Below are 24816 nucleotides of genomic sequence, written 5' to 3'. Positions count from 1 at the left end.
AGAATAAGGAGATTGTGGAGAAGCTGAATGAATCCTTTGCATGTGCCTTCACAACAGAAGATATAGCGCAGATCCCAGTGTCTGAACTAACTTTTGCAGGAAGGGAGTCTGAGCAACTGAGGGAAATGGTGGTGACAAGAGAAGATGTTCTTGGCCTAATAGACAAAATAAAAATCACCAAACACCTGATCCTAATGGCATCCACTCTTTAAAAATTCAAATTTGAAATTGTGGTTTTCTAATGAAAATATGTAACCTGTCCTCAAGATCAGTCTATATAGCTGAGAACTGGCCAATTAATAAAAAGTGGATCCAGAGGAGTTATGGGAAATTTAAGAGCAGCTAACGTAACTTCTGGGACGCAGGTGGCGCTGTGGGTTAAACCACAGAGCCTAGGACTTGCCGATCAGAAGGTCAGTGGTTTGAATCCCCACAACGGGGTGAGCTCCTGTTGCTCGGTCCCTGCTCCAGCCAACCTAGCAGTTCAAAAGCACCTCAAAGTGCAAGTAGATAAATAGGTACCGCTCCGGCGGGAAGGTAAACGCCGTTTCCGTGTGCTCCTGTGGTTCGCCAGAAGCGGCTTAGTCATGCTGGCCACATGACCCGGAAGCTGTACGCCGGCTCCCTCAGCCAATAAAGTGAGATGAGCGCGGCAACCCCAGAGTCGGCCACGACTGGACCTGATGGTCAGGGGTCCCTTTACCCTTTACCCTTTACCTTAACTTCTCTTCTGTGAAATCTGATAGAAAGCATTACAAAAGATAAAATTATCAAGGCATGTTCCAGAAGAACAAGTCTTGCTGATGCAGGGCCAGCATGGTTTCTGCAAGCGCACGTCCTTTCTCACTGACCTATTAAGTGTTCTTTGAGAGTTTCAAGAAGCATATAGACTAGTTGCCGGAAACCACAGAAGGGCAGAGTGCTCTGGCATTCAAATCCTGCTTGCTCATTTCCCACAAGTATCTGGTCGACTGCTGTGAGAACAGGATGCTGGACTAGATGGGCCACTGGCCTGATCCAGCAGGATCGTCTTATGTTCTGCTCCTTGTTAACAAAGGGATTAGAAACTTATATATATATATATATATATATAAATGATATTTATTAAAGGTTTAAAAATTACAGAAAAAAGAAAAACAACAAAAACAAATTACGATACATTAAAGAAAAAGCATAGAAAACAATACAACAATGCAACATAAAAACACACAATAACATTAAAACACACATCCAATGTTCCATAACTTTATCTTTCTTTTACTTGTTTCATCGACCTCCTCACATCTCCCTTCTCTGTATTCCCGTTTCAGAATCTTATTCAGCAATGCTTCACCTTCTCTCAAAACTTGTTTTAAATTATACGTTTCAGCTATTATGTCTCCGATTCTTCCCTTTATTATCAAATATTTAAGCTTGACATAATATTGTTCAAGTTTCACCTTTGTTCTTATAGGCCAATTATTTTCACAGTCCTTTCAGCTATGTCACTAATGCCATATTATCTTTATATCCTGCATCATTCTAACATTCATACAATTTACAATATTTTTGCAAATAGTCCTTAAATTTCTTCCAGTCCTCTTCCACTATCTCTTCTCCCAGGTCTCGGATTCTGCCAGTCATTTCTGCCAGTTCCATGTAGTCTATCAGTTGCATCTGCCATTCTTCCAGGGTGGGCAAATCTTGTGTCTTCCAATATTTCGCGATGAGTATCCTTGCTGCTGTTACTGCATACATAAAAAAAGTTCTGTCCTTCTTTAGCACCATTTGGCCAACAATGCCCAAAAGAAAGCCTCTGGTTTCTTAGGAAAGGTATATTTAAATACCTTTTTGAGTTCATTATAGATCATTTCCCAGAAAGCCTTAATCCTTGGGCATGTCCACCAAAGGTGAAAGAATGTTCCCTCAGTTTCTTTACATTTCCAACACTTATTGTCAGGCAAATGATATATTTTTGCAAGCTTGACTGGAGTCATGTACCACCTGCATATCATTTTCATAATATTTTCTTTCAGGGCATTACATGCCGTAAATTTCACACCGGTGGTCCATAACCGTTCCCAGTCAGCAAACATGATGTTGTAACCAATGTCTTGCGCCCATTTTATCATAGCTGATTTAACCGTTTCATCCTGAGTGTTCCATTTTAACAGCAAGTTATACATTCTGGAAAGTACCTTAGTTTTTGGTTCTAACAGTTCTGTTTCTAGTTTCGATTTTTCCACCTGAAAGCCTGTTTTTTTGTCCTTATTAAAAACCTCCCTAATCTGACCATAGTGTAATCAATCCCGCACTTTATCCTTCAGTTTCTCAAAACTCTGCAATCTCCATGTGTCTCCATCCTTTTCTACTATCTCCCAATATTTTGGCCAATTGGCCTCCATATTGAGTCTTTTCTGAGCCTTAGCTTCCATTGGTGACAACCACCTTGGGGTCTTACTTTCTAATAAATCTTTGTATCTTGTCCAGACATTAAACACTGCCTTCCTGACAATATGGTTCTTAAAAGCTTTGTGAGCTTTAACCTTCCAAATCCAAAGTATCAGTGTTCTCCAGAAGTAGCCAATCTTTCAACCAGCAGAAAGCTGCTGATTCATAATACAGTTTCATGTCTGGCAGGGCAAACCCCCCCTTTCTTTAGCATCAGTTAATATTTTAAATTTTATTCTGGGCTTTTTGCCCTGCCAGACAAACCTAGAGATATCTCTCTGCCACCTCTTGAAACATTCCATCTTGTCCACAATCTGCAAGGTCTGAAACAAAAACAACATTTTTGGCAATACATTCATCTTTATAGCAGCAATTCGACCCAACAAGGAAAGCTTCAATTTTGACCAAATTTCTAAATCCTTCTTGATTTCTGACCAACATTTTTCATAGTTATCTTTAAACAAATTCAGATTTTTAGCCGTCATATTAACTCCTAGATATTTCACCTTTTTAACCACATTTAACTCTGTCTCCTTCTGAAACCTTTCTTTTTCCAAAATTATCAAGTTTTTTTTCCAAAACCTTAGTTTTCTGTTTGTTTAATTTAAATCCTGCCACCCGACCAAATTCTTGAATCAGTTCTAACACCCTTTTCGTACTAGATTCTGGCTCCTGTAATGTCAAAACCAAGTCATCTGCGAAAGCCTTAAGTTTATACTGTTTGGCTCCGACCTGGATTCCTTCAACCAACCGGTCCCCTCTGATCATGTTCAGGAGCACCTCCAGGACCGAGATAAATAGCAATGGGGAAATAGGGCAACCCTGTCGTGTTCCTTTCTCAATTTTAAACTCTTCTGTCACCACATTATTGACTATCAATTTTGCCTTTTGTTCTGAATAAATTGCATCTATGCCATTTTCAAACCCCCATCCCACTCCCATCCCTTTAAGATTTTTCTTCATAAAATTCCATGTGATATTGTCAAAGGCCTTCTCCGCATCAATAAAGATCAGCACTGCTTTAGTATTAGTATTCATTTGCAAAAGTTCCAAAATGTCAATAATGTTCCTTGTATTATCAGACAAATGTCTACCTGGGAGAAAGCCTGCCTGGTCTTTGTGAATCACTTCGTTTAACACTCTTTTTAATCTATTTGCTAAAATATCTGCAAAAATTTTGTAATCCACATTTAGAAGGGAGATGGGACAGTAGTTCTTAAGTTGTGTCTTTTCAGTTTCAGATTTAGGTATAAGTGTGATGAAGGCTTCTTTCCACGATTCCGGTGCCTTCTTCCCCTCCATAATCTCATTACAGACCTCCTTCAATGGTTGAATCAAATAGTCTTTCAAGATCTTATAATACTTGGAGGTAAGCCCATCCGGCCCTGGAGATTTGCCCAGTTGCATATTCTGAATGGCACCTTCAATCTCTTGTTCTGTTATTCTATAGTACAGTATTGTCTTATTTTCTTGAGATAGTTTTGGTAATCCGTTGTTTCTTAAAAATTGGTCTATCTCAGTCTCTTTTTGCGGCCATTGGGTATAAAGTTGTTTAAAGTATTTCTGGAAACATTTTCTAATCTCCACAGGGTTCTGAATATTTCTTCCTTCAATCTCTAAGTTGGTAACCGTATTCAGTTTTTGTCTCTTTTTCAACTGCCATGCTAACAGTTTTCCGCATTTATTTGCCGATTCAAAAGTCCTTTGTTTCATTTGTTTGATTTTCCATTCAACTTTTGCTTTTCAGCCACAATGTTTCTGTGCAATGGCATGATGTGTGTGGGGGGTTTCTACTTGGGCTCAGTTCTCCAAGAATTGAGAGTGTTACAGTTCTTGCTTCCAAAAAATAAGGGAATGGGCTGATTTACAGCCCAGAGGTCTGGTAAGTGGAAATGCACGGGGCCTTGTCTGCTGTGAAATATGCCACTGCCCACAGCTTCCATCACTCTTATCACAAGCCTCATAAGCTTCATTAGTGCTGGGACACTGCTACCATTCATCATTTCAACTTGTTCCTGCCACTCTCACAGAAAGGATTATTTTTGTCTTGAGATGGGATTACGATATAAAATGTAAGTCTAAATTCAAAAGGCCCAATTAATTGGAACAAGACTTACAGTGAAATCCTGTGTATGTTTACTCTGAAGGAAGTCTCGTTGCATTTAATAGGACTTCCTCCCAGATAAGAGATGCGGGTGGTGCTGTGGGTTAAACCACAGAGCCTAGGACTTGCCGATCAGAAGGTTGGCAGTTCGAATCCCTGCAATGGGGTGAGCTCCCGTTGCTCGGTCCCTGCTCCTGCCCATCTAGCAGTTCGAAAGCACATCAAAGTGCAAGTAGATAAATAGGTACCGCTCTGGTGGGAAGGTAAACAGCATTTCCGTGCGCTGCTCTGGTTCGCTGGAAGCGGCTTAGTCATGCTGGCCACATGACCTGGAAGCTGTACGCCGGCTCCCTCGGCCAATAAAGCGAGATGAGCGATGCAACCCCAGTCGGTCACGACTGGACCTAATGGTCAGGGGTCCATTTACCTTTACCTTACTCCCAGATAAGCATGTATAAGACTTTCCTTATACATAAGTTCTGGAAGCCTTCTCCATTGCTGCAATTATGTAGGCTCCACACATCACAAGTTTGCACCTGTGTTTACCATCCAGTTACCATATACAACATGACACATGAGAACCTCATAGATGCATGTGCGTGCATCTTTTTTTAAAAAAATATTATTATTCCAAATGTTTGCAGGCTGTTAATGGGGAAGAAACTTCTGCCTCTTCGGTCTCTTATTTGTATAAAGAATTGCATCCTACCACATTCAGACAAATGAGCCTGTCTTTGATTATCCCTTGGATAAATGCGTTTGGTGAGTTAGCTTTTCCACAATGGCTATAAATCATATTTTTTTAATGCTATAAATCTTTAAGCAACCTGTGTTTGTGTATATAATTGAGATTGGATTTTGAGCTGTGTATACTAACAGTGTGGCATCAGCTCTGTGTGTTTGTATGAATAACGTGAGGTGATCCATGTTAACAAGGCGTGTCGAGGTGGATCAGGGAGTTCCCAAACTTCTGAGAGGCTCTGCTGTCTTTTTCCTCCTTTTTTGTACATAAAGTCAAACTCTCAGCTCCCTACCCACTGCCTTACTTTGCTTTCCCGAGAAATGAAATGAAGGTGACTAGGGAAATGTCAAGCAGTCAAGAAAGAAAAAGTTGGGTCATTTGTTTTGACAAGCAGGTCTACCTTTTAATCACAGTGAATTATTCTCCCAGTGAAATCCAATCAAAGTTATTTAGGGGAGGGATACTGAAGGAAACACACAGATCCTCCTCCTTATAATTTTGGCTGGGAAAGCAGAACAAAAGTGGTTGGGTTAAACTATGGGGGTGACCTGCTTTCCCCCCCAATCATTCTTTTTCTCTCTCTTACAAATAAAATCATAGCACTTTGTTTTTTCTTCATGGAGGGTACTTCCAGGAAGAGTGATGAGAAAAAAACCCCTAACTTTTCAGGGATTTTTTTACTTCAAAAGTGAAATCACTGAGCACAATAGCCAGTGGACCTATTTCTCCAGACTTTTGTGGCTTTGGTACCCAGGCACCATGTATGAATTTCCCCTCATGTCCCCAGTTTTCAAAATGATTGCCCCAAACAATGTGAGAGACGTAATGTGTCTGCTATTTTCTCGTCCTCAAATGGTAAAAGTCTGCCCTTGCAGGGAAATCGCTGCCACATATTTTTCTGAAATTTGGCAGGCTTCATTCCTTCAGAGAGCATCCAATTCTGGCAGAAAATAGAAGAGGCTAAGTCTTTTTTAAAAAATACATAACAAAACACCAACACATAAATGCCCTGATAAATTTGTTTGAAATTTGGCTGGCACAATCCACTCAGGAAGGGTTCCTTTGCAAGCAAATGTCAACCACTTATGTGTAAAGAGGGAAAAGTTATAGCCTTTTTAAGATTCCACATTATAGCCAACAGGGCCAAAACACAGCTTCGTATTTAACCAATCTGACTGGGACCCAAATAACAAATCAAATTGGAATGACACAAAGCAGATTTGAAACAGATTGGGCTGTAGAACCGCTCCAGGTATAGGACGGTATATAAATCCGGTAAATAATAATAAATAATAGAATGCTACAGATACAAGGCTAATCGTGTGATTGCTGCACACACCTAGCATGTGCATGCATATGAGACTAGTAACACCAGCATTTCCTGCAGCAACCATGATTTGCGAAGATGACCTCAGTAACGTGAAGTGTGGAGCTGCCCTTGCACTAAAGAAAGCTGCTCAAAAGGTATTCCAAGCAGGTTAAAACAGGTCTCCTAGCCAACGGCAATCATACACAATGCCCTCTCCTGAGTTCCTATTAATATATGTGGGAATTCACAGAACATTTCCCTCTGTTGTTCTTTAAACTGCCTGAGGGCTGAACTACACATTATTGCAGTAGATCTGTGGTTGGCTGTCCAGGTACTGTCCCCCAGGTGCTGTCCCACATGGGCTGCCAATTTGTCTGGAGCACATAAAGGTCCTGATAATTTTGATGGGCTTCCCTTTATGTGGGACATCATTAGAGCTCCCTGTTCTCCCCCCCCCCTTTTTTTTAATGAAATGTAGTCGTAGAGCAACACTGCCAATTTGTTGAGAGCAACAGGTTCAATACTTCCCCCTGAAGTTTTCCCACTCAAAAATCCTCCCCCTCCGGTGGGTGTATGAACACAACAGTGCTTAGTTTATCTTTTGGTTGCTATTTTGTTGATGTTGTTAATACTGTTCTATAGATTGCAAATGTTGACTCGTTAATCATATGGCATGACTTTTGCTTTAATTGTGATTGTGACATTCAGCTTATTATTTTTTTAGTTGTTGCTTTGTTAACAGAGTTTTATAAATTGCAGTTGTTTCACTGGTGATCTGTTACTCTATATGCTTTATGCTGTATTTGTGATGTTCCATTTTCTTATTATTATTTATTGTTTGTAAGCCACTTTGGGACTTATTTGAATGAAAAAGGGGCATAGAAATATTAAAAATCAGATCAAGTTAAAGCAATCAATCATAAGCTACCTTAAATCTTTTTGTGACCTTTACCATCTTTCCCCTACGTATCATCCTTTCCTTTGCTTTCCTTTGCTTTGCTTTGCTCTCTGTTCCTTACATAGTATCAGATTTGCTGTCCTTTGTCTTAATTATGCTATTTTCCAGCAACAGAGATCCCTGCATGCTTGTCCCTTCCATTAACTGCTATAGCAAAGCCCCATCTTTACAAATTAGCCACCTAAGTTCGCCTAACTCCAAGGTCAGTTCTAGCCCTGACAGCAACCAACTCATAATAGCATAATTAATAAGAGTACTTTGTGTTTATGCACACCCAAAAAATGTAATTATAAATACAATGCTATGGTGTGCAACTCTAAAACATTCTTCTGTACTCCCCACCCCCCTTCAAGAGCCAAGGCTAATTGGTTGTCTTTTACAAGTTATTATCTCTCCTCAGAATAAAATCCATAAAATAATCCTAGATGAGATCTCCTCTATATAATTCCAGGTAATGTTTTCTGTCCTGCCAGTGACATTTTCCTGGATGGTGGCTGCTTTCATGGGTAAGACCTTCTTAAAATCAAGCACATTCATTATCTATCCTGGCAGCTGAAAGATACAGAGCTGTACAAACCTTCCAGAAAAGGACTTCATGCCCTCTCATTGCTTCAGGAAAACCCACTATCAGATAAGATTTAATGTGTGTGCTGAAAAATATTGATTTTCATTTAGGGCCACCTGGATAATATTTTTCCTGGATAATATTTTTAATAGGTCACTGCTGTACTTAAACATCCCCCTCATTCCTTTTAAACAAAAAAGTCAGTGGACAACTGGACAACCTTACTATTATGAAATGAAAGGAAGCCATGTTTTGCTCCTGAAGTGCAGAACAACACATCAGTATACAGAATTTGCAAGATTTTACCTCCCTCTCCAATCAGAGAGTAGATTCATACCTATCTACAACACCCAAATACAAAATGCTTATGCCCCATGCCAGAAGTGAGGGGCACACTATGTATTAGGAGGGCTTGGCCCAAATACAGGCCTAATCTTTTCCCAGTTGACAACTTGTGTTTGTTAAAGAGAGAAGTGCCATGGAAAAAAACGTATGCATGCAGAGCTGACCTCAAACATTTGGCCATCTGAGGTAAAGGACAAGATAGTGCCAGCCATTCTGTGTACAGAAGACAACATGATTGGCAGTTCAATATTACTTCAGTGCTGGTGACAGGATCTTGTCCATACAGGCTATGGTGTTTTTTGGGTGAGGAGAGTGCTACATGGTGCACTCAGCTCTGATCTCTAACAGAAGAGAATGAGTGGTGATTCAGGATGAATGGCTATAGGGCTGTCCCTGGCATATATTCTACCTGAGGTAATCACCTCACTCTGCCTAATGGTAGGGCTGGCCCTGAATGTATATCCTTTGCAGCAACCTCAGTTATGCATGCACCTCATGAAAGGTTAAGGAGCACAGAACACTTCTGTTCCTTTTCAATAGGAATCCAGACGACTGAATCCATGTTGCAAAACTTGTCTGAGCAATGTCGAACCAAAAAAATAAAAGCTAGCCTGCCTGCTCAATAAATCCACTGGTGCTGAAAACAATTATATACTTCAGGCCTACTGGCTGGCGCTGAACTTATAGCAGTCCCACATCTCACATGGCGAATGCATGTGGTGCATACAGTATGGGCTGTCATCTCCCTCAGCAAACAGGTTTGCAGTACACAGCAAGGTCCTCCAGCTGTAAGACACCAAACTGACTTGGTAATAGTGCCTGGAAAGCCAGATAGCATGATGGCACAGAGTCCATGAAGAAAAGCAGGGAACCCTCTAGCATTCTGGCCCAATCCCTGTTAGAATTACTCTACTGCCATCTGCACTGGGAAAAGATCTGAACAGTAGGCTAGACAGACCATCAGGCTAACTGCTGCAAGGATGCTTTTTTCCTCTCACTCCTCCAAGGAAGCATAGATGGCAATGATGAAACTGACAAGCTGGGGAGGAGATGTGGTGGATATTGAACAAGAGATGGGTGTTTAGCTGCAACCGTTTGAGTTCCAGAAGCCTGCTTTGATTTACAACCACTATTACATCAATATTTAAAATGCTTTGGGATCCATGTTTACCTGACACAGGGAAAGCAGACTGGCACCAACAATTTTGGTTGCAGGCAGACATTTTCCTGGGGCATCTGAACAGCACCAATGATATGATATTGTATGGTTAAATCTATTTCAAATAATGCTCTTGTAATACACACAAACACACACACACACACACACACAATCTTTGGTTGTAAATCAGTTTTTGAACTTCTGGAGGGGGAGTGATATATAAATTGAACAAACCTAATTTGACTGGCAGTCAACAATTTATAAAATGAGAACATCAATCAATCAGAATTTGTGACAGGGTGGCTTAAAGAAATGTCATACTGTCCTTCACCCCAACATGCAAATAATATCATGTTCCATTTATGTTCTCACTGCAGCCTGCGAACGTAACTGTTCTTTTAAAAATGCACTCATTTCCAGTTTCGCTTTAGCTAACACACAGTCATCAAACAAGCTTCACACAGCCGTCAAACTATCATTAAATCTCTAGTACTTACAAACATGAGGCGTGTAGGTATGTTGTCAGATTCAACCAAAGGGTTTTTATAGAGCCAGATCTCTTCTGGCTGAATAACTCTCTGGAATGGATCCAAAAATTCTGTAAAACTAAACAAAACAATAAAAGAACACATTGTTTCACCATGTACCTGGAGCAAAAAACCTCAAAAAGTACATCACGGGAGATTCCCGCTTGCCATATTGAAAGAGAGACATTGTTTAATCAAGTGCAAGCAAATACAAGGCAGAAAATGTTTGTTTATCTCCCTTCTTACCCTTACCCATCTCTAGAGTCCAGGGTGAATTCTATATTACAATACGCAAACAAAGACATAGCAAAATAAAACCAGACTAAGAAAGCAGAATACATATTATGAGTTGTATCCAATGAAGCTATTGCACTTGTGCAATAGAACTTCCCCTCCTACCCCCAGCAACCTCTCACTGAACACCCTTAAAATTGGTTAGGGGATTCTCCAGAGCAGATTTTAACAGTTTGCAGGAAAAGTAGAAGAAGGGAAAGCCATGTAACATGAATGGTACTCCACTCACACTCATTGCTTTATATCTCCAGTTCCTTATACCATACAAGCTGGAGTTTTCCTCACACCACTGTTGTCCAAAATGAAAAGGTATCAGCAGCATGAAGAAATAAACCTGAGTTATGTGGTAAACTTACAAAGCAGTGACAGACAGTATTTGGAGCAATGAGTCAAAGACAAAATGCCTGAAGTATTTTATTGTTGCCCAAAACACTTTGGAAAATAACAAATTTGTTCTTCAGGAGCAAACTTCCTCAGCAAGCTGTGAAAATATAGTACTCTAGCTTCCTCCTTTGCCGAACTGTTAAAGATGATTGCCCCATTGAAGAAATCTCTTGTTTCCAAAGTTTGTGGGGCAGCAATATAATATTTTGGACCTTATCCTCCATTTGTTTCCCCTTTGTTTGGCCTTTGAGAGTACAGTCGTACTTGGAAGTAGAACGGAATCTGTTTCGGAAATCCATTGGCCTTCCAAAATATTTGGAAACCAAAGCACCAATCGGAAGCCACAGAAGCCCCATTGGACATTCATCTTACAAAAGAATGTTCAAAAACCGGAACACTCACTTCTGGTTTTTGATTGTTTGGGAGCCAGAAAGTTCGACTCCCAAGGCATTCGGGAGCCGAGGTACTACCGTACTTGGAACTACCTGAAGAGTTTCCACAGGGCAACCATAACATGTAAACTGACCCCCAAGAGGCACACATCTGTCAAAGCTGCCATAAATGGCCACACATAGAAACACAGGAGCCTGGCTTAAGTTGAGTCAGACCACTGGTCCATCTAGCCCAGTCATTGTCTACATTCACTGGCAATGGCTCTGCAGGGTTTTAGGCAAGGCTCTGGCCAATCTAGAGATGCTGGCAATGGAACTTGGGACCTTCTGAATGCAAAGCAGATTCTATGCCACACAGCCTTCACACTCATGCGTCTCAGATCTGCAAACCAATGGCGGGCGCAGCAACAGTGGGTGTGGCCCAACAGACATAACTCTTCATTCTCTATCCAAGCAATCAAGAGGTATTGTCACAGATCAGGGACACAGGCTAGTCAGGTTAAATAACTAGAGGAGGGTCCAGGGCCAAGGAGGACTGTAGCCTGGAGTGGTATAGCCTGGACTGAATTCTATAAATCCCTGGAAAACTACGTTCACCCTCTGGGGCTGAGATTCCCCACCTGTGATCTCTTCGTTCCCTCCTACCTCCCAGTCTTGCACTGGATGGGTGAAAAACCTATTAAAAGATGTGTTCAGAAGCATTTTTGAGCAGGCTGGCCTGCACAACCTGTGGCCCAGCAAGCCAACGTGACCCAAAGACTCATTAAAAATACTGGGTTTGCTACCTTTCTGGGAATGCAAAAGCAAAGGATGAGGCGTTGTCATGCATCTGACATGCTTGAATGCATGCTGCATTCGGCATGCCAGCTCATCAGTTTCTTCAGGCCTACGTTACCTTTTGTTTTATAAAGAAAAAGTAAATGTAGTCACAGCAACAAAATCCACTGCATTAAATACTGTCAGATTGCTTCCTTCTACATTTCCTCTTCCGTCTATGTAAAATGTTCAAATTATGTCTTTCAGCCATATGCGGGGGAGGGAGGGAACAAGCAAATTAACCTGATGAAAGCGAATAATCAACTAGAGTCACAACAGAAAAAGAAACTCCTGCTGAAGACTTGGCTGCAAATCCAAAACACAAAACAGCACCACCCCCCCCTCCCGTCAAAAGACCAGATGTATTTCATGCTGTTTGTCAACACTTGTGCATATATGAACTCAGTAGTACAGTGGCTCCTAAACTCTACAGACCGATTAGTGGAGGTCTTGGCAGACCACTTTTTTGCCTCTTTTTTAAGCATTTGTAGTGCACTGTGCCAGATACCAAAGTCATCACTGGGGGCCTGAATGATGCTTGTGGAGCCCTGGTGGTCAATGGACCTCATTTTGGGAACCTCTGCTGTAGTATATGAATTATCACCTACCCTGCAATCCCTGCCCCCCTCCTCAGCAAAGGGCTGTTCAGAAGGTGCAAATAATACCTAAAGACCTATCTATACGTACATGATTTCCCTGGCTCATAGCATGCATTGCACTCCTCTGTTTTACTGATGTTGTTGATGGATTCTTTGTTTTTTCTGATGTATTTCTTTTTTAAAAAATGATACTTATTGAAAAATTTTTAGAATTACAAATGAAAACAAGCTAGAAAAAGAGAAAGAAAAAACAATTTTTTGTATTTTAAGCTATAGTGTGTGTGTGTGTGTGTGTGTGTGTGTGTGTGTGTGAAATTATTCTGTTTTAAGTAAACCCATTTAGGGATTTCTTATAAATATTATTAGTAAAATAAACAAATTAGGTTTTTGGATTTAGGGTTATTTTTCTCCCATTATGCTCTTCCACTTGGTCAGAAACAGCCCTTCCATGATCAGAAGAGGCTTTCTGCTAGCAGAAGGGGGATGTTTGGATCCAAGCCATTATGTTTTAGCAAACAGGAAGCTGTTGGCTGCCAATGTAAGCAAAGGGTTTTTTTCTCTAATGAAAAAGAAGTCACAAGCACCTTTTTCCCCTCTTCTGAAATATCATAAGTAAACCTGTCGTATCTATGGCTCAGCACTACCAGCAACTTTGTGTGCAATTCCTGAAGTGGCCATTTTACAATCTACACACACACACACACACACACACACACACAGTGTGTGTATGTTATAAATCTGTGCCATCAAATTACATAACATCCATTCAGAAATTAATTTGATCAGGGGATCACCCAAAAAGGCTAATCCTAACTAGGTTTTCTGAGCAAGAGCTTCTTTCCAGAACATGCAGCATAATTAGCCATTTCATTGAGCACATTTCCATCTGTCATCCCCAATGCACACCCATGAACTCCATGCAAAATAAATGCCATCAGAACCAAATGCCAAATTCTGAACCAAGAAGTTGGTTCAAAGTTACTGTTTGCCTCAATCAAGTATGTTCACATTTTGCTTTCATTGCACCATTTACTCTACTTTTTCTTGTCACTGGAAGGGGGGGGGAGCTCTGGGAGTCCTATAGTGAAACCCTTAGTACAACAACCACCCTCTGCCAAACACTTCACAGGGATCGAAAGTCTATGGCAACAGCTATATCACAGTATTAAAAATGTAGCAACCTTGTAGTTGTGGCTGGAACTTTGGGCTTAACCACATCTCCATTTGCCCTGTCACTTTCCCCCAGAAAAACCCATTGTTTGGTACTGAATCGGAACCAACAGCAACCACATTTTCCACAAAATTGCCTTTTGTTCTGATTTAGTGCTAAAGGGCGGGTTTTTCCTGGGACAAGCAGCAGGGCAAAGCCAAAACTGGTGGAAATGTGAACAAGCCCTAAGCAAGAAAGAGTCAGAAGTGCAGACTGCAGTTTCCAGAAGACATTTCCAAAGCAGCCATCAAACCGTGAAACCCAAATATTGGGTTTGGCAAAGTCAGTTGTTATTGCATCTGCAGGATCAGTGAAGAGGAACACATCTTTGAGTATGTGTTAAGTTGCTGATAGTATAGGTGAATATTTGTTGTTGGGCGGGTTTTATTTCTTTTGCACCAGGCTCCAGTTAGTGGCTCTTGGGCTTCTAGTAAAAAAAAAAAGTAGTTTTCATAAGTTTGAAGTGTCTCTTGCCTCTCCTCATTCTCTCTCTCTCTCACACACCAGAGTTCCTTCAGGAAAGTTCAGACAAAAATTACTCCCAAAGACATACCGGAAAATATTTCAACAGACTTTCACAAAGGAAAGTCTGGCCTGTTTTTCTTTTTTCTTTTTCTTTTTTTCAGTGAAAATAGGAAGGTCTTTGTATTTCATCCAGAATCTCCAGTCCAGAATACCATATGTAGGCTTCCAGCTATATATCAGTCATCGGAAACAAAATACTTACCCTGGTGTTCTTTCTTTTTGCCCTTTTCTGTACAGTTTGGCATAGAAATGTGTATTTGCTGAAGGCTATGAGCAAACATTTCAAATCTAAAGCTATGATACAGGTGCCATTAAGCCAATGGAACAATATTTGCTGACTTTTAGTGCTTTTTAATGAGACTTTCCCAGAGAACAGAGTTTTCAGAAATACCAATGGAAGTCAAGATTGCCACATTTTATAAAAATTGGTTCAGGTTTCTGTGCTTTTTATTTTATGCTTTGCTGGAGGACCCAACGTGAAAGGTTTTAGACTCAGACCATAGTTAAGGGACAGGCTTGGATAAGTTTGTTAGATGAACCAGTGAGGACAGATATCTGATTTCTTCCATATAATTGATGTTTCAATTATTTAACAATCAGAAGGTAGCTTTAGCATTTATTTCATCATATTCATGTTAGCTACTTCACACAATGCTCCCATCAGTCTCCATCTTCCTGAGGCTGTACCTTCTTACATAAACCTCCCAGAGAGTTTACCTCCAAAATATAGCAAGCCTCTCAAAAGGATATCACCACAAATTTAACTTGAGAACGTTCTAGAGGATAAGTTTCTCAAACCTTCCTTCCTCCCACAGCCACTTGCAAAGTGAGGCCATCTGTGAGAGGATGCACAGCCAGGCTAACTGAGGAAGACGATCTTAACAGGAAAGACTCTAAAGGATGGAAAAGAACATGTTAGCAGGTATCAAGCCTAGATATAAAATTTGGAAGTAGAAGTAGAGTCAAGGGACTCCATCGTAGAGAGAAGAGCTCCGTTTTGAGAGACACCCTTTGGTATGAATGAAGGAGCTATGATGGGCTTCCAGATGCACTTGGACTTATCAGCCCTGGCCAGCATGGCCAAATGCCAAGGATGATGGGAACTGGAGTCCAGGTGAATCTGGAAGCCCATGGCTCCTCCCTCCATACCAAAGTGTGCTTCTCAGCATGGCCAATTGCCAAGTTGTAGTCCACATACCCCAGAAAAACCTTCCCCATTCCTAACATAAGGAAAAGGAGGAATAGAGGTTCCACTCATGAAAGATGTGGAGGAAGCCTTCTTTACTAAATAATAAAGATACATGTATTGTAGATTACTTCCTAATATAATCTGGGGTAAAGATAAAGGTAAAAGTCCCCTGGATGGTTAAGTCCAGCCAAAGGTGACTATGGGGTGCTGTGCTCATCTCGCTTCAGGGTGAGGGAGCTGGCATTTGTCCACAGACAGATTTCTGGGTCCTGTGGCCAGCATGACTAAACTGCTTCTGGTGCACGGAACACTATGACGGAAGCCAGAGCGCACGGAAACGCTGTTTACCTTCCCGCTGCAGCGGTACCTATTTATCTACTGGCACACTTTCGAACTGCTAGGTTGACAGGAGCTGGGACAGAGCAACTGGAGCTCACTCCATTGTGGGGATTTGAACTGCCAACTGTCTGATCAGCAAGCCCAAGAAGCTCAGTGGTTTAGATCACAGCGCCACCCGCATCCTAATCTGGGGTACAATACTTAGAGATTTTAAAAATTTTAAGCAGTTCATTTAAATGCTTTTCAATAAATTGAATAAATATATTACCAACAATTCCCTCCTTTTATTTCACTACTTAAACCTCACCTTTCATGCCTTGCAAATAACCACCATAAACGTTAAGGAACCTTTGCATCACAAAAGAAACTTTATGTCGACTTCATGCATATTTAAAATACCACTTTTTAAAAAAGGTTTTTGAACCTCTTTCTAGTTCCTCTGCAAATAAATGACCAATATGAAATTTCTTACTGCCGCTTTGATGAAAAGCCAACCCAAAAGGAGGCCAGAAGCTGATAGTCAGGGGCATTGGTGAGGCAAGATAAGTACAAATGCCGGTGTTTATCACTGTCATCCTGTTTACCACATGGAAGTTGGAGGAATTCTATTAAACAGAACAAAATGTTGCTGACCAGTTGTGCTGCTCAAATAAACTGCTTTTATTTGAGCACAAAGACTCCCCAGAGCAGGGAGGCTGTTTTCAGGACAGTTGCAATTCATTAGTCTGAAGGGTGCAATAAAATAAACAGAATGCTATTACCAAAATATTAAGCTGGCATTGACAATGCCCCCCACTTCTACAGGGCAACATTCTGCCTTCTTCGATGAATATATAAAGACTGTGACAGATTCAGTGGAGCAGAGAGTATGGGCCAGCTTCAGAAGCCTATAGGATGAATGCTGAACGAACCACTGTGATGGCTACTAACCCTTATGGCTTCAGTCTTCCTCTGTGTCTGAATGCTGGTTGCTGGGAACCATAACAGCGGAGATGCTGATGCTGAGCTCAGGGTGCTGGATCTCACTGGCCTCTGGCTGGACACTGTGGAAAAAGGATGCTGGACTAGATGGGCCACTGGCCTGATCCAGCAGGTCTATCCTTATGTGAGTGCACACATTATGGTTTCTGTATGTATAGTCCCCACACAGAGGAGGCAGTTCATATAAATGGCCATAAGGTCAGAATCTGTTTGGACAGTTCCCAAGTGATGGGAGACACATCACACCGATTATTGCTGTGGACCCCTGTTCAAAGGATGTTTGAGGAGCTCATGTTTTGCAAATTCCACTAGAAGTTGTCCTAATCCACATCTCCTGGCCTAATGCATGGATCGGAATTCAGTCATCCATTAGTTTTCGCTCTCCTCCGGGCATTTCTGTTTTCAGCCAAAAGAGGCAGCAACAAGCATTTCAAAATGAACATTTTGAGATCAAATCCTTTAAAATGTTTATCTTGAGGAACAAATGTTTCCATTTAGATCTGAATTTTTCTTTGGGGTCTTCATAAAAACCTAAAAAATAATGTGAAAACTGGAGGGAACAAACCTATGAGTGTGCACGTGTAAAAGTGGCATGGCTTAGGAAGAGACTGCTTTGTCCATGCCTACCCTGCTGCCTTCATATTTTCCTGGGGTGAGGAATCTGTGGCTACAGGTCCTATCGGTTCTGACCATTGGCCACCCTGGCTAGGGCTGTTGCGAGTTGAAGTCCAACATCTGGAGGGCCAGAGATTCCTCACTCGTGATATATATCAGAAGGGTATGAAGACAATAGATTCAGGATGGGGAAGAGAGATGCTTGCCAGACCTGAGAGAAGAAAAAAACTAAATTCCAGCAACACATTGTATTTCAGGGGTGGAAAATTGGTGACTGACACCTTCCCTGTCCTGACCCTTTGGCTGTTTTTGCTGGTACTGATGGGACAAACAAGACCTGGGACTCAGATATAAGCTGCAAATAAAACATTTTAAATGTGTTGTAAAGTGCAATATACAATTGTGACACTAGTTGGCGACAGTCAGCTATGCCAAATTCAATGTATTTTTCAAAACGTTTTTTAAAAAAGATTTTCACAGTGTATTTTTTATATGTGTGTAGGTTCCACTCTGGAGAGCCACAGGTTTCCTACCCATACAGCAGTATTTGTTCTTCTGAAAAACCATTGAAGTCTACTAAATAATTAAAAGCATCAATAATTATCCTGATTTTCCCCACACTTCAACAAATGTTCATCAAGTATACTTGTTGTGTTCATGCACTACAAAGGCTTATTGCAAACCGTAAGATTTATAGTTTGACCAGGCTGTTAACACAATTGCAAATCAAATTTTGGCTCCTGTGTCGTAAAGGGGAAATGCTGCATGATAAGTTTCTGAACAAAGTAATATTTAGTGTTTACTCTCAGTTTTGATTAACAGTCTATAAAGCAAACATGAGCCTCTATTGCCTTTGATTGTCCTAAGGGACAGAGGGTTCTTAATATTCAGCAAACGCACCATGCAAAGAATTTAAAATTCGTTTCAGAAATGAACAGATCTAGTACAGTATCTCATTTTTATTCTTAGCCACACTGTAATTAGGGATTGCTTTAAAAAAACCACACCAAATATTAAGACAGCGGTAATGACAACTATTGGGAATAGATAATATAGTTTGCAGTAGGAGGCAGTCTAGATGACAAAGTTAGTAAAGCATGGGTCAAGAATCCAGGAAGCCCAATCAAAACTAAATGGCAAGTCAAATGAGATTCAAAACATAAAAGCACATTCCAGGTACAGTCCAATGCTAAAATAGTACATTGCTATGCAATGACAGTGAGTGCAGCAGCTGTAAGAAATGGTCAAGAGCACCACAAAAAAGCAGGCAATGCCCGCTTCTAAAAAATGGGCACCTACCCCAACAAACAAAGGTCTTAGTGGGTGCCAAGAGTGAGGGGCATGCCCAATGGCACTGTGGTGCCCAGTGGTGAAATACCGGGGACCTGAGTCCAAGTAAAAGTTCTATGGCAATAAACACAGTTAAAAAGGTAAAAGTAAAGGACCCCTGACAGTTAAGTTAAGTCCAGTCACAGACGACTCTGGGATTGCGACGCTCATCTTGCTTTACAGGCCGAGGGAAGCCGGCATTTGTCTGCAGACAGTTTTTCCGGTCATGTGGCCAGCATGTCTAAGCTGCTTCTGGTGCAACAGAACACCAAAACCAGAGCAGTGCACAGAAACGCCGTTTACCTTTCTGCCAGAGTGGCACCTATTTATCTACTTGCACCTTTTTTGGCGTGCTTTCGAACTGCTAGGTTGGCAGGAGCTGGGACTGAGCAACAGGAGCGGGGATTCGAACTGCCGACCTTCTGATATGCAAGCCCAAGAGGCTCAGTGGTTAGACCACAGTGCCACCCACTCCCTGGTTATACACAGTTCTCTGGGAGTAAATCTCTGGAACTTAACATGCATTGCACAATTTTACACTATAAGTTTATTTTACAGTATGCCTCATTGTTTCACTCGAACTTACTACCTTAGAAAAGGAGCACCTTTGAAGCCTGTAGCCCTTCAATTAGTTGTTTCCTGTTCATATTAGATATGAATTAGCTACAGTGGTACCTTGGTCCTCAAACGCCTTGATTCCCAAATGCTGAAAGTGTTCCGGTTTTCGAACGTTTTTCAGAAGCCAAACATCTGATGTGGTTGTCAGCTATTGTTTCCAGGGCGCCTGCACCAATCAGAAGCTGCACTTTGGTTTTTGAACATTTCAGAAGTCAAACGGACTTCTGGAACGGATTAAGTTTGGCATTTTTGTTTCTGCTATTTATTTTGCGTTTGTGGCTTTTTCAGTTAATTTGTTTTTGTGACTGTGTGGAACCCAGTTCAGCTATTGATTGATTGACTGAGTGAGTGAGTGAGTGAGTGAGTTTGTCAGTGAGTGACTGCAGAAATGGATAAAAGCCCCCCCCCCATCCAAACAATGACTATCATCAGTGCAGGTAAGGAAAAAAAATATTTTTAAAAATTTTTATTATCTATTTTATAGTACAGTACATTGATTATTGCTTTCATTTTATGGATCAATGGTCTTGTTAGATAGTAAAATTCATATTAAATTGCTGTTTTAAGGGTTGTTTTTAAAAGTCTGGTACGAATTAATCCATTTTGCGTTACTTTCTATGGGAAAGCGCGCCTTGGTTTTGGAACGCTTTGGTTTTGGAACAAACTTCCGGAACGGATTAAGTTTGAGAATCAAGGTACCGCTGTATTTAATTAGTCAGGTCCTTCTGTCAGGTAGGATCTTGAATTGTTCCTTTCCTCTTTTCAAGCCAGAGCAATTTCTCCTTCATTTATTTTCTTTTAATCTCCATTTGTTTCAGTTCGGTTTTATCATAGTTGTCGAAAACTAGTGTGGAGCAAACTCAACTGTAATTAAGGCTATCACTTCTAATTCAGTGGAACAGCAGTTTTTATCCACTTCTTTTCTAACTCTCAAAGTAGCTTCCCCTTCCCAGAGATAGTGTCTCATTTGCAAAAGTTAAAACAAAGGATACAGTAATTGAAACAAAATATATCTTTGTCTGTTTAAACACATATATAAAATTTTATATGCCTTAATGTCTTTGTCCATGGAGTAACAAAGGTCCGTATAGTTAAAGCCATGGTTTTCCCAGTAGTGATGTATGGAAGTGAGAGCTGGACCATAAAGAAGGCTGTTCACCGAAAAATTGATGCTTTTGAATTATGGTGCTGGAGGAGACACTTGAGAGTCCCATGGACTGCAAGAAGATCAAACCTATCCATTCTGAAGGAAATCAGCCCTGAGTGCTCACTGGAAGGACAGATCCTGAAGCTGAGACTCCAATACTTTGGCCACCTCATGAGAAGAGAAGACTCCCTGGAAAAGACCCTGATGTTGGGAAAGATTGAGGGCACAAGGAGAAGGGGACGACAGAGGACGAGATGGTTGGACGGTGTTCTTGAAGCTACAAACATGAGTCTGACCAAACTGCGGGAGGCAGTGGAAGACAGGAGTGCCTGGTGTGCTCTGGTCCATGGGGTCACGAAGAGTCAGACACGACTAAACAACTAAACAACAACAACCATAAAATTTTAGAAAACTCAAGGAGAATAAAAGGGTCCAAAGTTGTGGCTCCCTTATCCTACCTGGGTGAGCAGATAAATGGCTACAATTCACCTCCAGTTTTGATGGACATGGATCAAATGCATAACACACCCATTGGCCAGTCACATCTGTTAGAATTCCTGCTCCATGATTGCAGTCATGGGATTTTTGTCTATCACATGACGATGTATGTTTTGACTCCACAGAGTGGGAAGTGACGGAGACAGGATGTTTGTGTTACTTGTCCATGAAGTGGGACTATTATCCTTTGTTCTTTCTCTTTGCTGTCTGATGCTAGAGAAAGAGGGAGCCATGTTGCAGTGCTCTATGTGTGTTTATATGTAAATAAAGTAGATTAGCCAAAATGCTGAGTTGCTGAGGTCTGTTACGCAAGCTGCAAAGACTCTGCAGATCCCTAAGTGTGCCAATGTCTGTTGGCATCGGTCGCTGTAATGTTCGGGCTGAAGAAAGCTTTTGAAGCTCCCGAACAATCGACCAGGAGGGAGATAACATGCCAGTCAGGCATGTGTCTCTGCCAGGGTCCTACTCGAGAGTAGGATGAGCTCCTTACAACATCTCCCCTCCATTCAATAATGTGTTCCTCCTCTGTCAAATGGAAATTGCTTTTATATACTGTCAATCTGGCCAACTGACTCCACAGGCCTGGAGCAGTTATCAAGCTATGCACTATTTATTTATCTCCTCTCCTTAGGGAGGCAGGGAAGAGCTAATTTTACAGAAATCACTGGTGTATGTAGGTAAAGGATCAGCACCCACTGTGTCAGCACCCACTATTGAGTCAAATGCTGGGCAAATATTATAGAAACTAAATTGCACTGGGATACTAATTGGCAAACAAAAAGTTATTAGAACACACCTGTATTTTCTGACAAACTTGGACTAGCAATCAGAAAGTCTGTCTCGCTTACATTTGTTTATTAAAATCAGCTTTCCAATGAAACACTAGTTTGTGGTGCACATCCTCTCCTGGGTATCCCAGATGAATAAGTAGGAGTGACCTCAGAATGTTTAACAACGTTGCTTCTTTGTGGAACCTGACTCTGTATCATTTCAAACATGAAAAATTCATGGTTGCGCCCTAGAGATACTTTAAGGAAATCAGTAGAAATAATAAATTACTTTTAAAAGGGAATTTCAGTGGAGAAGGATTTGTCTTTGTCCTAGTCCAATGATACAGATAAGATAAAGATTCGCTATATATTCTTCCTTGTTGCTTTTAACGTCAAGGAAAATCAGCAGTTCAAAAACTATGAGTTCTAATTCTTACCACAGTCAGAAGCTTTCTGTGGAAAGCCCTGGAGAATGAACAAATTTTAAAAGTTTGTGCACACACAATTTATATCCAATAATCTGCTGATTTTGCGATTCACAATTTATTGTAATTTTATGCTGATCTTGATATCCCCATTAGTCTCGCTAGGGTATCTGCCATGAAATATACAATCCTGATACTCTGCTGATAAAGGAACATCAATTATACATTTACAAATGACCAAAGTTTGTTAAGGGATTTGGAAAGTTGAGTGTGAATGTAGATATTCCAAGGAAATGGATCCTTGCCACTGACTTACAATGTACTACGATAAGCAGGTAGGGAGGCAACAAAGGCTTTAAGCGTGTCTGTGGAACCCAATAGACTTTTTCAGTAAGCCACCAGGTGTTCTGTAAATCAAGTTCTCTTCTAAGCACAACGGGAGGTTGTAGCTGCTTTTTTCCTTCTTTCTCACTCAGCAGGTGGCTCCCAAACCAGGGCTTACCTTTCCCTAGGCTACGGCTGTTCTGCAGTGCAAGATCTCTTGCTCATATTCACGCTGCCTATATTTAATGGCCTAAATCTCACTGAGCGTCAAGACCCCTAAACAGAGGGGCCAATTTATGCCGTAGGTTGAAGGGGCCCATGGGTCACGTTACACGTGAGATGCACGAGTGTGACATCACACACACATTGTTGGATGAGGCCAAGCAGGGAGCCAAGCATGGTGTGGCTTCTAAGGCCAGCAGCTCATCCTCTCTCGCACTCAGCCTCCTTCCACAGCAGTAGCAGGAGGAGGAGCAGCCAGCCACACCGCCCAAGACAGCTCACCCCCCCCCCATGAGCTGGCACTGCTGCCCCCAAACCTAGATATTCTAAGGAAGATACAGAGGAAAGGAATTACACATTTGTCCCAACTAGAGGTCTTTTCAGCCCCTTCTCTGGCCCCTAATCTGAATATATAGCCCTTCTGCTTTTTTCTCACAAACTGAACCCCAATAACATCTCCATTCCTTGCAATATCATGAATTCTGCACATACAGACTTGACGAGGCTTTTTAAGACAGCACAGTAAGCTCCTTCCAGGAGGTGTCAACATTCCTTTTTTTATATAAAATTTTTATTGGTTTTTCACCTTTTATAAAGACAAAACACACACAAAAAAGACAAAAGACAAAAACATGTATAATTTCAGAAAATCCTACTTTCCTAACCCTGTTCCCTGACTCCCCCCCACCCCCCTCGTGCATCCCAATTCCCAAAATTGTGTCAGCAAATTGGTATTTCTCCTCTTAACCATCTTAATATTACCTCTTTTATAAAGAAATATAAATTTTTCCTAAGTTGGACTCAAATTCCCTTCCATCGATTTCTCATTTTGTCTTAGTTAAAGGTCATATTAACTAAACCCAAAGGTCTTGAGTGTTTTTAAAAATCTATTCTTCCCTCCCTCCCATCCCCGGTTTTCGTCCCTTCCCAATACATGTCCAGAATAGCAGTTCTTAGCCTGGGTTCCTCACGTCCGAGGCTTTCAAGTCTCTTTCAGTCCCTCTCCGCCGGTCTTGTTGGTAGTCCTTTATGTCGGTCGTCAAATCTGGAAAGAGTTCTATCACCATCAAACCATATTCTCTTCCCACAAGGACATTTGAAAACAGCTGCTGGAAAATTTCCACAAAGCCTGCATCTTCAGAGTCAGAGTCAGAGTGGAGGCCCCAATCATATTTCTTTATTTTAAGTTCCTGTATTCCATAAACTCCCGGGACCTCCTCCTTCGTCTTCTGCATCTTTCGCAGATTTGTGGTAAATATAATCCAATATAATCCAAAAGTCTCCTTGCTTGTATTCCACAGATGTCAGCTTCTGGTTGTTACTTTCCAACTTTACTTTCTCTTTTTCTTGTTTAGTCTCTTCCACTTCTTTAGATATCATTTCCGATTCAGCTGTGGATTCTTTCTCATTCAAGTCCTCAATACATTCAGCAGAGCTGCTTGTTCCAGAAGTCAAGGTCATGAGTTGTTTATTCATAGCCAGACTCTGCTCTTGTAAGATGAAACATTCTTTCGATTTCCACTAGTAACTTTCCATCCACAGCCATTGTAGTTTCACAGAGTTCCCCCTAGAGGGAATCTGGTTACTTATTAGTCTTTTCTCCAACAATCCTCTAAGTTATTGTTATTACTTTGTTTCCAACAATTTTAGTTCAATTATAACTCATCTTAGTCCAGAGGGATCTTAAATGACAATTTTTCCGCTCTAAACTGTCCGTTTGACAGCTTTGACAGCTGTCAAACTCCGCACCTCTTACACAAGCTCAAAAACAGGACGCTCCCGGGCCCGGGAGGGGGGGTTGTTTACAACAAAAAGAAAGCTTCCAAAACTCCACTCTCCAGCTCAAAATTTCTTTTAGCCAAATCTTGGAAGTTAATGTCTTTTTTAACTCACCCCTCAAAGGGTAGGCTCTCCAGCTTAGCTCTTATATCGTTGCTTTAGATCGGCTGCAAGGGGGGGGTGCGGACTTCCTTTTAGCACACACCCCGGTCGTCTCAAAT

At 41.2% G+C, this 24816-nt stretch overlaps 1 protein-coding gene and 1 long non-coding RNA gene across 4 annotated transcripts in view; one reads left to right on the top strand and one right to left on the bottom strand.

The window, feature by feature from the left end:
• The window catches only part of PLPP4 (phospholipid phosphatase 4), a 92612-nt gene that overhangs the window by 49543 nt on the left and 18253 nt on the right, over nt 1-24816 (bottom strand). For both annotated transcript variants that reach the window (XM_082222814.1, XM_082222815.1), the window contains exon 2: nt 10110-10218. In XM_082222814.1, the coding sequence (XP_082078940.1) occupies nt 10110-10218 (109 nt within the window). The remainder of the gene's footprint in view (nt 1-10109; nt 10219-24816) is intronic.
• Nucleotides 15204-20307, top strand: LOC309532501. 2 transcript variants are annotated; one of them, XR_014219887.1, is made up of 3 exons: nt 15204-15281; nt 16692-16992; nt 20249-20307. It is a non-coding gene; the product is annotated as an uncharacterized lncRNA (long non-coding RNA). The 2 variants fall into 2 exon arrangements; XR_014219888.1 differs by lacking the exon at nt 20249-20307 and having other exon boundaries at nt 16692-17353.

This window comes from Podarcis vaucheri (assembly GCF_965113315.1).
Source record: "Podarcis vaucheri genome assembly, chromosome: 5".
In the NCBI taxonomy this organism is placed as follows: Eukaryota; Metazoa; Chordata; class Lepidosauria; order Squamata; family Lacertidae; genus Podarcis; species Podarcis vaucheri.
Note: the sequence above shows the minus strand (reverse complement) of the source record. Positions and strands in the feature narration are given on the sequence as shown.